The sequence below is a fragment of the Fulmarus glacialis genome, unplaced genomic scaffold (assembly GCF_000690835.1).
Source record: "Fulmarus glacialis isolate BGI_N327 unplaced genomic scaffold, ASM69083v1 scaffold21743, whole genome shotgun sequence".
Classification (NCBI taxonomy): Eukaryota; Metazoa; Chordata; class Aves; order Procellariiformes; family Procellariidae; genus Fulmarus; species Fulmarus glacialis.
Window position 1 is genome coordinate 783 of NW_009202589.1, and position 16058 is coordinate 16840.

Sequence of the window (16058 nt, forward strand, 5' to 3'; positions counted from 1 at the left end):
CAAGTTTGGTCATCACATGCTGTGAAAGGGCGGGGCCTTTTGGCTACTTTTAAACTAGCTTAACGGGTCCGAGAACTTTTCAGTAGAGTATTGAACCAACTGTTGCCGGTGAGTGGGGTATAATCTGTTGAAGTGCGAGGTCCTGCTGTTCCGATGTCAGAAGACTGATGTGTAAAAGCTGACTTGTGAGTTCCTCCTCTTTCCGACAAAGCTAACACAACTTTATGATGTTTCCCTAGGTTAAAGGCAATAGAAGTTGAAAACACCCTCCTCACTTCGCTCCGAGCCTCCCCACCATCTTCAACATGGCTGGTGGCATTACTGATACAGGAGAGCTTTACTCTCCCTATGTAAGTACTGCTGTTTGTGGTTTTGCTCAGAAGTCTTTTCAAAATCCTCTTCTCTCAACATCGTGTTTTCATTTCCTGGTTCCCCATAGACATAACCTCAGTGTTTCAAGAGATGATGGAGGTCAAACAGTACTTAAAAATGCTTGTACTTGGAGGGGTTTTTTTTATGTCACACAACCCTTTATATACTGTGAAGGGACGATGTCTGCTTAAAGTATAGTTCTAAAAGTGTTAAAAGAGCTTCATGCCCCATACCAGCTCTTGCATCTGTCTACCCTCTTTTCTTGTATTTTGTTAATGTTTTCATCAACCCAAATTGTCATGTGAAGCTAGCATAAACACGGGGGATTGTGACATGGAAACTATCCCACTTCACTTCTCTTTTTTTACTTTATATAATGTTTTCCTCTGAATTTCTTAAAGTTTACTTATTTGTAACTGTTGTAGTAATTTGTTTTAAACCACTATACTTATAACCAGTCATCAAGATGTTTCTTCCTTGTAATGTGGTGTCCCGTGAAACTGCTGAGCCAATTACTGTTTTACCATGTCGCTGGAAATACTGGTTTTCATAGCCGCAAGTGTTCATATAGCGTCAGCTCTTAAAAATAGTGCTTTGCATACATTTGTTTTTCTGAAGTGAACTCACAGATCACTGAAGATAGAACCAGTCCTGAAATCTGTGTGTTGGCTTTCAAATGCTTTAAAACTTTCATCCCCGTGATAATGACTGAATTTAGAAGAAGTGGATATTAGGCTGCAGAAGTAGGTCACAACTGAGAAAATAGAGAACAAGACAGTAACTGGGATGTATGGTCCCTAAAGGATTAGTGTCACCTGCTCTTATGTTGTTATGTTAGTGTTGCATGAATTTCCTAGAGTCTAATCTCAAAGGCTATGACTCTCTCCTCTTTTCCTGAAGGTGTCTAGCCAGACTGAACACACAGGCACCATTTTCATCTTTGCCTACTTGACCAAAGTCAAGGAAAATCACCTGAGGTGTTTTTTCAAGAGTTCTTCACTGAAGAGTAAGTCATGGCCCTGGGCACTTGAGTTGTGCTCGGGGAATGACAGCTCTGCCAGCTGAATGAAAAGAACTTTCCTGTAAGGTGCAATGGCTGATTTTTTTCGTCGTTCTGGGAGACTTGTCAAAAGATGAATTTGCTGTGCTTTTGTCAGTGAATGAAGGGCAAGAGTGCTTGCAGGGTCTCTGGGGAATAGTTCTCCTGATATTAATTGGTCCACACCCAGAAAAGTGTACTCAGACACAGTTCTTTACTGGCTCTCCTCTGGAGAGACTCTGACCTATATTAAAAAAAAAAAACCCACAAACATTTTTGGGCAATTTTTGATCTTGAGTTCAGCTAAATTTATAGCCTGGGAGGGTCCTGTCCAGGTGCACAGTTATCTTTTGCCCCTGGGCAGAAAAAAGCTCATTGCCAGAGAGGATAAAATGCTTTCCTTTCCAGAAGTAAAATCCCTTCTTCAGGGATCCAGTGCTCAGCTGCTTACTGGTAAAATGGCAAGCCGGCTTTGAATTAGAATTCTGTTTGGATATTTCCTGCTTGACTAAGAATAAAGAAGAACAAGAGATTCTGAAAGGTAACTTATGTACGTAGTCATAACTACTTAGGTTCAGGTCAGAAAACAAGGAGAGACCCTAACCCACAGTGTAGACCCTTCTGGTAGAAGGCAGTGGATTTGAAAACAAACAAACAAAAAGCTCACATGCTTTCTAACTTTAAAAGTTAGAAAGAAAAAATATATTTAAAAATGATTAGAAAAATGGAGAGGAATATCAGTTTCTCCAGAAATGTGCTGACACTTACTTTGTTTTCTTTGGTTATCAGTCCCTTCCCGTATTTATTTCTAGCATGGGCTTGCTCCCACCCTGCTTGCTCGAAGATTTTTCTCTCTCCATTTAAATCAGTACGTATGTGAGGTGTCTTGGATGATCTCTGGTACAGCTGCAAATTCTCATGTTGGATTATGTGGATGATTGCAGGTTGGTCTGGTTTACATGTTCAACCTCATTGTCGGAACAGGAGCCCTAACCATGCCGAAGGCCTTTGCAACAGCAGGGTGGCTCGTCAGCCTCGTTCTCCTAATGTTCCTGGGATTTATGAGGTAGGATATGAGTATGTGTCTTTAGGGGATTGGGGGGTTCAGTTGGGTGGGGCTGTAAGGACAGCGCTAAGACTTTTGCCGCTTTTCTGAGTGATCCTATCCCTCTGCTGCTTGAGCATTGGTCCCTGCAGTTGTGTTGCCTGTGGACCTTATTTGGAGGGATGCATTTTCTGACTGCCTGCAATATGGTGCTACATCCCATTTCCTGACTGATGGGAAAGACTTTTTCTCCAGTCCAGAGCCTTCTGGGACCTTTCTTCCAGCTTCCTTTTTTCATACTGTCCTCACTGTGGATACATCCCATGCTTGTCTCTGTCACAGATCAGTTCCCCAAACACTAATCATGTCACAGGTGACACGGGGTCATTTCTCTGCTTTGTGACTTGCAGATGTGATGCAGACCTGTTGTGTTAGTTTTCTCTTGGCTTCTGGCAATGCTCTGGGCAGTTGCAAGGGTGTCAGGAAAACAAATTACTGTATATCTGGGCCCGTCTTATTCCCCCTCACACCTTTGCTGCTTGAGACCTTGGAGCTGGTCTCATGATTTTCACAGTGGCTCACCATGAGCTTCTGCCCAGATGTCTCCCTGCTGGAGCAGCAGGTGGAGCTGAAGGCTGTTGACACAGCACTGATGTTTAAGTAGTTATTAATAGAATTGCCATCTTCTGATGGGCTGTGAATCCCTGCTTGCTTCTTGTGTGGTTTTAAAATAAAATAAAACAAAATCCCCTCCTGCCGTTTGTAAGAATGGAATTTAGAAGTTCCTTTCTTGTCAGTAACCAGCTCTGTCAGCCTGAGTGTGCCTTTCATTTAGAGGCAGTGCTTTTCGGATCTGTACTGTATGATCAGTACTGACTGTAGCAATGCTTGTAAGTTCCCCAGCTCAAAGCTGTATGCTGCAAAGGCTTGATAAAATGTAAACTGTGGGAGTACCAGTAACTGGGAACTTTGGAAGCAATTCCTTTTAGATACTAGTTTAAAAGCATAAATTCAGTGTATGAAATTCAACACCAGCAGACTATCCTTCAAGGTCAGCAGAAGAGCACAAACCTCCAAACCTGCGTACCAAAACTGCACTGGATTAAACTGAGAAGATGCAGCTCAAAGTACTATGTGCCTTGGGAGCTGCATTGCCCTGTTGCTTTTATTCTGGTGCTTGTGACTTCCTCATGCCTGTTGGGGACACTTCAGTGCAAGAAGACTCTAGGTGGAAATTGCTACATGGGCCTTAGGACAGGGCTGCTTTCTTTTATTCTTGCAAAACTGATCTCTCATTTGAGCTTGATAACTGAGTCCAGTTTCTGAAGTGAGAAACCACTTTAAAGCCTTAAATAAGATTGATTTAAGGTTTGTTTTTTCTTTTTTATAGGACTGGTTTTAGCTGAGATAATGATACTCCTTCCATCAGTGGCTCTCACTGTCTCCCTGGACAGCTTTTCCCCTGGCCTCCAGCAAAGTGTATTTGCGTGCATGTGTGATCTGCTCCTTGGTCTTGTGTTGCTGCTTTGCTTCTCATGCCATTTGTAAGATTCTTTAGGGGACCGTAGTACCTTTGCCACAGGCCCTAATAGATAAGCTTCAGAATAGTACTGTGTTCATCCTAGGCCCTAAAAAGAGGAAGGAAGCTTGCTTTCTAACAAAAGGGGAAGTCCTCTTGCCTTCTTCAACCAACAGAAACAATAGGAAGGTGCCTTCCAGATATCTAAAGTGTCGTCTTATATCTGAAGGCATGTTGTATTTTACTGCATTTGTGGTCTGCTTGAACACCTTAATCTCAAGAACAGAAGGGAGCAGCAAACTGAGACGAAACATTGTACCAGAAACGCAGTGTGTGTGGGGAGCTGGTGAAAGGGTTGTTTTGGTTTGTTTGTTTGCTCCTACAAACAGGAGATTTTCTATCTATCTATCTATCTATTTTCTATTCTATCTATCTAGAATTCTCTATCTTCCTTCAGTTCTTGGCTATTATTGATAACCATGACAGAACTGAATTTCTCTCTCTAGCTATATGACTACGACCTTTGTGGTGGAAGCCATGGCTGCTGCAAATGCCCAGCTGCGATGGAAGAGAATGGAAAAATGCAAGGTTCGTGTGGGATTTAATTTTCCATTTTCTCTTGTTCTTTTATCCTGTAGGACTTGCCTGAGATTCCTCTGCATCTTTGCCTTGCCTCATTAGTAACTCTAAAGGAATAAATTTCTACTGTACTTAACTTTGCCATATAAAATATGGCTGTTAGTTCCCTGTGGGGTTGCTCATTAAAGACAGAATTTTCTGCTCTTGCTTTGAAAAATCTCTTGTGCTGTTCACATTTCTTACTGATTGTGCTCTCCTGCCCAGAAGTGCTGCTCAGTGAATGTGGAGAGGTGGCAGCCAATAGATTGGTGCCGTTTGGAGTGTGCTGAGGTCTATAAGTCCTTGCTGATCTCGGGTCATTTAACTGTGACAGGCTGGAATGTCCTTGCTGTCAGTCAGGCTGTATCCCAGGGAGTGGACAGTCCTGAAGTATGTCCTTGCTGTAAAACTTACTTGTGGCTTTTTGGATCCTGGCTTTAGTGGCTTTTCTGGATCAGTGCGAGGCATAATTGTTTGCACTGATTTAGATCCCTGCCTGTATGCTAGTGGGTTGGAGTTAAGAGCTAGACCTGTCTGCTCTGACTAGCTAAGACTACGTATGTTTGGATTTTTTCTTCTACCAGTTCTGCAACCCTGCAGATCTGCCGGAAGTTTCTAACTTCCTTGTGCCACATACCACTACATGAATTGGACACTGTTGCTGTGTGCATGACCTAGGCTAGGACAGCAGAGCCTGTCACTCACTTCAGCCTGCTCTGCTAGTACCCTCTTCTGCTCTCCATAGCATCCCAAGTCCGGGCCAGGGGCTCTTTGGTATTGCCTGTGCTTGCATGTCCTGCCCATCCCTGTTTGGGACCTTCCTTTGAGTTTCTGGAAGTGAGACCGTGACATTGGTGGTGCCACAGCCTGTACTGTAGGTAGCAGACATCTCAGCAGTGGTCTGGTCTTTTCTTCCAGGAGGATGATGAGGATGAGGATTCTTCCTCTGGAGTATCTGACAGTGATGTCCTCCTCCAAGATGGCTACGAGCAAGCAGAGACACGACCTATCTTGTCAGTTCGTAAGTTCCCAGTACATGTTTTCACTGGAGCAGAGACCTCTTTTCTGCCCAGAGGGCTCCAGCAAGTGGAGCAGGACTCTTCTGTCCATTTCACCTGTAATTCCACGTGCTCGCATCCCGAAGTCCTTAGCACTTGCAAGACAAGACTCATTGAGAATTCAGTTCATCTTCTGCAGTCTGATAAAGATCTTTTCCTTCTAGGTCACTAAGAAGAGAACATCTTACTTTGAAAACACTTTTAAACTAACTTCAGCAGAGTAATTGGACCAGTGACTCTGCAGCTGTGGAGTCATACATACAGTCCTTCAAACTGTTGCTAGAGCTTCCTGAGTGTTTTCAGATAATCTAGTCTCTGGGTTTATTGGAGAGACTGGTTGAAACACTTCTTGTTTTCAACTTGCAGAGAGACGTGGCTCACCCAATATCTTTGAAATCACTGAGAGGGTGGAAATGGGCCAGATGGCTTCCATGTTCTTCAATAAAGGTAAGTGATTCACATTTTCAAAAGTCCCTCCAGGTCCTCCTGCATGTTGTGTGTATGGCTTTTCCTTAACTTTGCGTGCTTCTCAGTGTGGGTTTGCATCCTGAGTTTGTGATGATTCCATCCAAAAGTGTTGTTCCTTCTCTCTGTGGACTGTATTCATTCCCCTGTGTGGTGTCTACAAAGTAGAGTATTTATGGGCCAGGTGGGCCAGAACCTGCATGAAGGGGAGGGTGCTGTGGTGGTAGTGGAACTAGCCAAAATACTGCAGGTTATGGGCCCATAACCTGCTACCCACAGCCTTTTCTGACTGCCCTTAACCTAACTCTGAACTGCATCTATCCTCTGTGGTCTCCACTGTCTAAAGCAGTAGAGCCCAGCTGTAGTGTTCTCTAGCTCCATCTTGGTTGTGGCATTTGAGAATAAGATGTTTGGGCTTCCCTGAACCCCGAAAGTATCAGTCTGAAGGAGTGAGACTTCTGGGGAGAGCTTCTGAGAATTGCGTGTGTCTGGGCAGTCACCAAGAGAGCTGCTGGGACATGAACTGCTGAAGGGGTCCCTGGTGTGCATATGATAGGCATCTGTCTTGTCTTTTTGCTTTTAAATGTCTCTTGTATGCCAGGGAACAAACTTGTAACCATACTGCAATAAAGCCGTATCCATTGCTGCATGCGATAGAAATGCAAACTACAATCTTAGGTATTCTGAAACTTGTAAAACAGTACATTTGAAATGCTGTGTAGAGCCAGAAAATCATCAGACACCATGGTTGTGCAGTTTTGAGCCTGTCAGGCCCCATTTCTTGTGGAAAGTGACATTTTCTCTTGTTCAGTGGCTGCCTTACAAAGATGCGATGGGCTGGTTTTTTCCACTACATTACATCAGCTTTATGCCAGTGTAAGACTGTTGCCTCTGAAGGACAGCTGGGCTTCAGGAGTGAAAAATCTTTGAACTATATTATTTCTGATTTTAAAGTCCAATTGAAAAAACTTCCTAATTTCCCTGCATGCCTCTTCTGGGCCTTTGTAGATTTAAATCACTTAGGACTATCAAAATAATCCAAAATAATCGGGCTGCCACTTTTCTAGTCAGAGAAGAGGAGAGGTGACTTGAGTGCGGGTTGGAGACTCAGAAATGTCTTGTTCCTAGTCTTGCCTGTAGCACTGGGTTGCTCTGACTTTAGGCAAGTTTTCTTGCTTGTGTGCTTTACCATCTGTAAAACACTGTGAACACTTCCCTGTCTCTCGATCATCCTCTGGGGAATAATATTTGGGAAGCGCTTTGAGAGCAAGCGCCATATAACAGAGCTTAGCAGTATTGCTGAGGATTCAGCTTTAGAGGCCTGTTCAGCCTGCAGGGGGGCTGGGGGATCACGGGAGGCAGAGTGCTCCCATAAGCAAGTTCCAGAAGGCCCCTGCTTTGCATGTGCTTCACAGGGGGAGATGGTAACGACCCCCGAAAGCCAGCCAGGCGTTGGGCAGTTGCCTTCTAGACCTCTCTGCCCTGATGCTGGCTGCTGCTCAGCCAGTAGAGGGTGCTGGAAATATATGTCCTCTCTCCCGTCAGGCACTGATGTACACTTTCTAGCAAAGTGATATATAAACTGCTTAGTACTCTAAATCTTAATCCCTCTTCTTCGTGTTTCTTTAGCCAGGGTTATCTGATTTCTGTGTTAGGGATCCTTCTCAGCCCAATGCAAGGGAATGAATCTCTCTGCAGGAAGGCAGCTGGAACAGCTGCAGACCATAGCTTGAAACAACTTGTGACTTCCAGATGAGATGATGTACACAGCGAAGGGTCTGGGCCAGCTGTAACTTGCTTCCTGCTTTCCCTTCCTCTGTGCTCAGCAGTGAGGCTCCATCCCTATACTGTTGCTGAGTCCTACTTCAGAGATAGCCTCCGGTCTGCTGAGCAGTGGCAGAGAAGAGACAAGTTAAGTACCTCCTTCTGCAGATCCTTACTGAGGTGCTTCCTTCTGATGGTTGCACAGAAAGGCCATGATTAAGAGCAGTTGCTCAGTGCCCAGTTGCTACTGCCTAGGGCTGAGAAACAGAGCCACACTTGCAAAGTCCCAGCCTCAAGCGCCAACCTCTGCAGTTTCACAGCTAGCAAATGTCTGGGTTGTTTTTTGCTCACAATATACAAAGCATGGATCCAAACCCAAGGTGTCTGAGGACTTTACAGTCTTCAGAGGGAAGGCCGGTGAAAGCTTTGCAGTAGACCTCAAAGCCTCTGATTTCTAGCGAGTTCTCTGTTCCTTTCTCGTGAGTGATTTTTATTTTCAATAATCTGACAGGAGTTGAATCTGCAGTCCTAGGAGGTAAGCTGGGGATAAATCTCAATTTCAGACTGCCTGCTTTCTTAAAGGGAGCTGACTTAGGTTTAGGCTGTGAAGGACCTGTGTGCTCTTTCAAAAGAGCTGGCTCTGAAGAACTGCCTCTTTTTTTTTTTTTTTTCTCTTTCCATTTTTTTTCTTTTTTTTTTCCTCTTTCCTTCCCGCCCTCCCAATGTTGGGTGCTTTCTTCTGGGACCGAGCAGTCATTTATTGCAATAATGGATTCTGGCCACATCTATCATGCTGTTTCCCCACAGGAAGTCATTGATTTTTTTTTTTTTTTTCCCCATTTTATGTCCAGTAATGAAAGTATTGATCAGGGAGGGTCAGTAGCAGTTTAGAAAAAAACTGATGCTAAAGTCTTCCTGCCTTTGAGAGGATGAGTTTGGGAGAGGACTGTCACTTGGACTTCCCACAGACAGAGAAGTTGACACTGGAACGGAGGTATAACATGTGCTGGTGGGTACCTGGTAGGTATTATTATTGCCATTGAAGATTATTGCCATCTTCAGAACAATGCAGAGACTCCTTAACTGTGAAGCCGTCTTAAATCTTTCACAGAGGAAGAAAACAAGGGGGGAACTATATGAAATGATCTGACAATTTCTGTAAGATCTCCATTTGTCTACTTAGACAAACGAGGAACAACTCTAGAGTACTGGCCTTAGTGTGCTGCTTTGCAGAAGCAGGAAAGTTTCCTTGCTGCTTTCCTAATACAGCCCTTTTTTAGGAATGTTTTATGCTAAGTAGGCTCAGCATATTGAATAATTTATTTAAACCAAGGCGAATGCCTATTGATGTTTCCTGACATCCAGAGATCCAGGGGCAGTATGATGCCAAAACATGGTAAAACTTTGGGGCATCCAAGCACCGTAGAAATATTAGTCTCCGCATTCCTGGAGTAATGCTGTCCTTGTTTGATAGTTGTCACGTGCGAGGCTTGGAGAGGTGAATTGATTTGCCCAAGCTGCATTAGGATTAAGCATCAGGTGGCATCACAACTTGAAAGTATGGGCAGGTTCCTTCAATGTCAACTTCATAAATGAAACAAATCTGAGGGGTTTTTTTGTTTTGTAGCTCACTTCTGTCTGAACTAAAATATGTTCCAGTTTATTTTTCCTTGGTGAGATTTATACTGACTTGCTTGGAAGAAAAGAATCCCGGGGTGTCAGCAAGCATTGCTTTATCCCTGCAGATTTTAGCTCTCCACAGCAGTGTCTTCTTGTGCCCCAGTAAGGCTGTTCTGTGCACCCAATTAACTTGTGTAAAACTTTTTTTAATCGCATAGGTGAAGGCAGGGCAAGCTTTAAAACAAAAAAAAAAAAGAAAAAAACCACCCAAGAATGGGGTAGGAACAGCATGTACTGTGGCAGTAGCATAAGAGGGCTGTAGAAACAAAGTTTTAAAGCTTTGCAGGTTTGAACCTTGGCTCACGTTGCTGAAGGTAAGGAATCTCCCAAAGCAGCTCCATTTCAACCATGTGGAACCTGAGGTCTGCAGGGCCAAATCCCTAATGTGAAGGTCCTGCAGGTTTGCACGCAGAGGGTTTGGAATTGGCAGAGACTAAAAGCATCTTCTCTCTTCATTTCACTGTTCGTCAAGCTGCGCTCACACCAAGTCTGTGAGCATCAGCTAGATGTTTGCCTATGGCTGTTCCAAGTTGGCAGCTTCATCTGGCAGATGACTTATGTGAGACTTGGTCCTGACCAGCACCTGGAGGATGAGCTTGACAGCCTAGTGTCAGGGCCAGGTATTGAAGGAGGCAGAGTTGAGCTCTGAGGCACCTTCTGTCCTGTCAGTTCCTGTGCTGTGGTTAAGTTCCCTAAGCTGCTGATGTGACCCTTGGGTGGAGTTTGCTGCAGGAAGAAGTAAACTATGGAGGCAAATAGTGATTTATTTTTAAGACCTTGAAAAAGTTTTGTGTATTTGAAGTGCAGAATTCAAGAGTCCCTGTGTACTCTGCTGTGTCTGTACAATGTTTCTTTTTCCTGCAGTGGGTGTCAACCTCTTCTATTTCTGCATAATTATCTACCTCTACGGAGACCTGGCAATCTATGCAGCAGCTGTACCGGTCTCTCTCATGCAAGTGACCTGGTAAGTGTGCTTTCTGCTGTGGGGTTGTGCGCTAACAGAGAAGAAAGCAGGCTTTTGGATTTGATGGGGTGATAAGTCTGACTGGGACCAGCTCTACTTTCTGAAGAACAGAGTGGAGAAATGACTCAAGGACAGCTCATCACTTGTGGGTGGGAAGGTGATGTTGTTTTATATTCCCCACCTGAGTGCCTGCTGCTTGTGTGAAAAGTAGCTGACCTGATTTCAGATAAGTCCTCAGGTGTGAAGTACTTCCAGCTTCAGGACTGGAGACATGGGACTTGTTGCTCAATAGTTTGATTGCAATACTCTGTGCAATATTTTAGCTTCTCTGTCTCTTTGTATAAGAGCTGAGAGGTGTGATGCTTACCAAGCCTGTGACCAGCGAGTAGTGACGTTACATGGACTTAGCTCTGGACTGAGACCGGAAACAGATAATGAAAGAGATTGGTTTGATCAGACCTGGGCTGGGCTAGATTTGGACTCATGACTTGAAATGGAAAACCTCAGTGGTCCATGTATGACCTAAACTTGCTAGCTTGATGACCAAACTTGTAAATAACTGCAGGCAATTCAAGAATTTCGCTTTAAATGTATGGTACTCAGTGACTTGCTCTGTTACACAGTCTAGAAAATATAAGGAGGGAGGGTGTTCAGGGAGGGAGAGGAGGAATGGACACTTCAGGGCTCTGATCATTCTTCTTTCCTGAATGCAGGAGAGGGGAAGACGTCTGCTAGGAGTTAATTATTGTCTTTTGTTTCTCCCTCCTTTCGCAGCAGTGCCACTGGCAACCATTCTTGCAGTGTTGGAGATGACACAAAGTATAATGACACGGACAAGTGCTGGGGGCCAATTCGGCGGATTGACGCTTACAGACTGTATCTGGTGAGTTTCTGAAACTGGGATGACCATTATTTCTGTTTAAACTTTGCTTCTAGTGGATAGGGATTTTTTGCTGTAGAGATGTGGTTCAAGTGAACAACAGAAGTGTGAAGCTTTTGGTTCAGTCTGACCTTTTTGGCCAAATATCTCCTCTCTATTCTTGGTGACGTGGCTGTGTTTTAATTTGGTGGCCATCAGAATGATCCTTAGGATTTTAAGTAGAGTTCTGTCCTTCTTGTGTAGTTTTATATTGCTTAAGCAGGTGATATGTCCATGTCAAAGGGTGGGCTTTCTTTCAGTGGCTGGCTAAGTAATTGTTGCTTTGAGGTAATTGTTGTCAATATACTGGAGTATATTAAGCTCTCTTGAGTGCATTCTTTATGTGAATAAAGTTGTTTATGCTGCAGGAGAATCTGCTTTTTGAGAGATGATGGAAACAGCCCACTTAAACAACATCCAGTGCTATATGCTGCTTTAGTAATAGCTTTTTGTCTGGTTTAGAGTTGTCTATTGCATCTGTTAATGTGCTGTGGTTATGCTCTGAAACTGAGGTTTTTCCCGAAGTATGATAAACACTGCTTCTCTTGAGTTTGGGGAGGGTTGAGCGCTCATACCTGGAGACAGGTGTCAGTAGGGCAAAACGAGAAGAGGGAGGTATGCAACGGCTGCATAGTGTGGCTTCTGTTAAGGGTCTCAGTGAGAATTTTAAGAAAAAAGAGTGAAGGTGGCCTTGCATGTAAGGCCAGGGGAAAAATCCAGGGGCAAAGACTATTTGAAGCAATTTTGCAGTTAGTACATTTTGAACATGCAGTGGATCACATCCCTGAGTGCACTTGTTCCAGCGTTATTGCAAAAGTAAGAGCTGGGCCTCAGAAATATTAGTGAATGTCGAAGTCTAGTTAATTATTTAAGAGAAATATTATTGCTTTATTAAATTGTGTCGTGGTCTGTTTCTTTAAAACTTCCAGAAGATTGAAGATTTCCTTCCTGAATTTCAATAACTCTCCCAGACCCAGCAGAAGGAGCTAGTCAGAAAAGGCAGACATGCATTAATTACTGCCTGCATCTCGGATATTATGCCTATAATTCATGAAGATAATTGTTGTTAGGACTTGAAAAATTAAAAGAATTAAGACTGTGTAAGCATTACACTTGCCGTCTGTGTACATAACTCTCAGAGGAGCTTTTCCCTCTGCTTGTCCCCGCTTGTGGATTTGCGGAATAAATATCTGCAAAGTCTTTGGTAGTGGTTAATTCTTCCCTGCTCAGTAATTGAGATAAGGGTTTTGGTGCTTTTCTCTGCTCCCCCTTAGAAGCAGAGAGGGATTGTTTGTGGGAGAATATATCAGTCTGTAGTGGGTTACTGGAGGGGGGCGGTTCCCACAATCACTGTTTTCAGGAGACTGCTGGGTGTCAGCATTACCTCAGAGTTGTGGTTTTCTGTTAAGGTCTCCAATGCTTCTTACTGGATGAGTATGGGAGTAAACTGGGACTTGTTCTACCTCCAGCTCTGCTGGTCCCACTCCCTGCTTGACCTGTATGGTTTTGTTCTCCAGAAAACAGAGATGATGACGACTTCCCTAAAGAGGGATAAGAGATGCAATAATTTATAAAACATTCAGACCACAGTACTGACACAGTGTTCAAGTTTGGGCTGTCTCTGAAGTGACTGTGCTGGTTAATGTTTTTCCCCCGCTGTCCTGTTTGCAGTGTGGACAACTAGTGACCAGTAGTTAGAGCTCTTAAACTTTTGCGAGAAAAACCTGAGGATGGGAGAGAAGGGGTTGGAAGTCGGTTGACTTCAAGCAAAAAATGTAATAGCAAAACACTGTAACTATCGCTACAATTTTTGTCCAAGCTTCTTGTGTATAGAAGTGGAGTCTTCAACATGCAAGAAAAGCTGAAACCTGCCTGTCTGAGGGGGAAGAGGCAACATGAAAGCGAGGAGGGGTGGGATGCATCAAGAGCATAGCTATTCTCTTGGTCTCAAGGGATCATACTCATAAAGAACTTGCTCTGTTTTCCTGACTTTTTCTTTTTTGAATTCTTGCTTGTTGGAATAATTCAGGTTCCACGTTTCAGTGGACAAACAAGGTCTCTTTTTGCAGGCAAGGGGACAGATGGACACTGCAATCCCAAAAGAAAGCAGCTGAGTTTTTGGATCAGCCCTTTTGTCCTAGATGCCTGCCTCTAGTTTTCTCACCTTGTCTTAGTACTGTATTTAGGTTTAAGTGACTTTTAGGAGCAAGATGGGTGGATGTGACTGGAACCTTTTGCCTGTTCCAGTGAAGCAGGTCTCTAGATGTAGTGTTATATTTCTTACTCTGTGCATGACTCCACAGAAAGCCTGTTTTGGATACCAGGAGAAATAATCTATTTGAGGTTTTCTGGGAAAATGGTGCCAATGGGAGCTCTCTTTTGCCAAGTACCACCAGTCTGCCAAAGATTTGTGCTGCCTTCCTCCTGTCGACTCTCTCTCCCAATGCTGTGTCTTCTTTTCAATAAAAACCATTTCAAACATTGACTCTTTGAGCTGGGGGTGGAGAGGGGAATAATGACTGACGTAAAAATCCTATTTCACGGTTTATTGTCTAAAAAGGCCTCTGGAAGCTGTCTCTGGTCTGATCACTGTGAATGGAAGCTGAAAACTATGTACATAATCAGAATATTTAGACAGATTAAATTCTTCTCTTGAGACTTGCTTGTCTGTGCAGCATCTTTATCGCTACTCCAAAATTTCACACCTAAGTGTGACTGCAGAGTCTTCAGAGACCACTAGGCCCCTATTAACCTTTGTCTAAACAAATGGTTATCTTGCTTGTTGTTTGTAAATTGCCTTGGAAAACAAAGGCTTGCAAAACTAATAAGTGAAGGCAAGTAGAGGAAATACTGAAACAGACTTTTGCTCCTGTCCCATCACTTGCTGCTAATATTTGCCTCTTCTTTGGGACTGTAGGAGTCCAGGGAGGTTTAAAAGGTGGGCCTTGCCATGCTGTTCCACGCCTGTGAGGGCAAGACCATGCAGGGCAAATCAGCTGGAAGAAAGGCATGTGTTAGATGGCCCAGTGACCTTGTTGAAGGCAAGCACTGATTACAGTTAAAGCAGATCGATGTCTTTCTATCTTTGCTTCAGATCCATCACCACACTGTCACGTCCTCGACAGCTGAAGTGACTCCTGAGTCCCTTGGCTGTCTTGATGGCAATGCTAAGGACAGGGTTGAGTTCTCTCCATGCTGAATTAGCAGTTCAATGCAGTTGCTCTTTCATGCTTTCTGTAAGGTCAGCTGGACGTCTTCTGTGTAGGTTGTGGGGAAGGGGCAGCAGATTTAAGTTTCAGATCTCTCATCATAACACTTTCTTGTCTTTCTGTTCCAGTGATGTAGGAATGTGACATGATAGTCCCTGTTTCTAGAAAGCAGATACTGAGATAAATAAGAGATTAAATCCTGGGGATCAACAGCCATTCAGAGTGTCTGATCCAAAATGCATTCATGACCTGGCAGACAGCGCTTGTCTTCTGCACCAGGGCAGCTGTTGTAGCTAAAACCTCTACTCTCTTCTCAGCCCTCCTCTTCTGGCAATTTGGGGCATGGTATCTTCCCATGATGGAAAGGAAATGGCTAAAATTCTCAGAGGGAACCGTACACCTTTCAGAAGAGGGACTGGCACAGATAGTCCTGGTAACCTGGTTCGGTAGCGCGTCAAAGCTACCAGGTGCATCTGTTCTGTCTGAGTCTCTGCTGGTTTTTTTAGCTGATTGGGAAAGGGATGCAGCATCCGCTTTTGCCGGTTCACAGATGCTGCAGTATCGCAGACAGCCCAGCGGGTGCGGGCCGAGCGAAGATGGGAGCGCAGATGGTTTAATGGAGATTATCCCAGTTGGAAATGTGCTTGTGCAGTGAATAAAATGAGCAGGCTTGCAGGCGCTTACCGTCCCTCTTCAGGAGGGGACAATGTCACCCCAGCCTGATGCTCTGATCAGAATACCCAGTGACCAGAGCGGGGCCGGGCTGCAGCCATGGGAGGCTGTGCAGGGGGGTGAGGAGGTAGTCTGAGGACACGTACAATTGCTCAGTGCCAGCAGAACTTAATCGGCAAATGTGAAGACTGAACTGATAAGTGTTGATGTGGATCCCATCTGCCTTGTCGTGGTGCTACCTTCCCGGCCCTGTTCAGCTACAGGCTAGAGCGCTGTGCTTTGTGCTGTTAGTGTACGTGCTCTGCTTCCCTCCTTGGCATTTCTCCTTCCTGACTGTGCTGCATGTGTGTGTGCACCCCCTGCTCTGGGTAAAGGTACCTGTGATTTTTGTTGTCAAAAAGGATCTTTCCACATACATTTACCTGCACTAGGGCAGTTTTATCGGCTTGTTCAGTGCATGAGACTCTTGTGGCCTCTCTGTCCATGTCTCCAGCTTGGGGTTGCCTTCTGGCCTCTGTGGGCTTTCTTTGTGGGTTTTTTGTTTTTTTTTTTTTACCTCCCAGCAGTGATATGAGGGGAGGCCTCATGGCAGTACTTGAACATCCATGATTGGTCTAAGCTGTCTCTTGCCAACTGGGAGCTGGAGAAACAGAGCTGGAGCAGTGCTGCAAGCAGAGGGCTTCTTCCAAGGACACTTGGGTTTGCTCTGCTTGTTCCCTTTGCAGCAAGTGCTT

The 16058-nt window shown here is 44.3% G+C and overlaps 1 protein-coding gene across 1 annotated transcript; it reads left to right on the plus strand.

The window, feature by feature from the left end:
* Nucleotides 1–238: 238 nt before the first annotated feature.
* Nucleotides 239–11407, plus strand: LOC104074281 (transmembrane protein 104-like; the record flags this gene model as incomplete). Its single annotated transcript, XM_009574349.1, has 7 exons — nucleotides 239–350; nucleotides 2356–2477; nucleotides 4482–4563; nucleotides 5512–5614; nucleotides 6018–6098; nucleotides 10425–10524; nucleotides 11299–11407. Coding segments are annotated over exons 1-7 (642 nt in total), but the record flags the coding sequence as incomplete, so codon positions are not given.
* Nucleotides 11408–16058: the final 4651 nt, after the last annotated feature.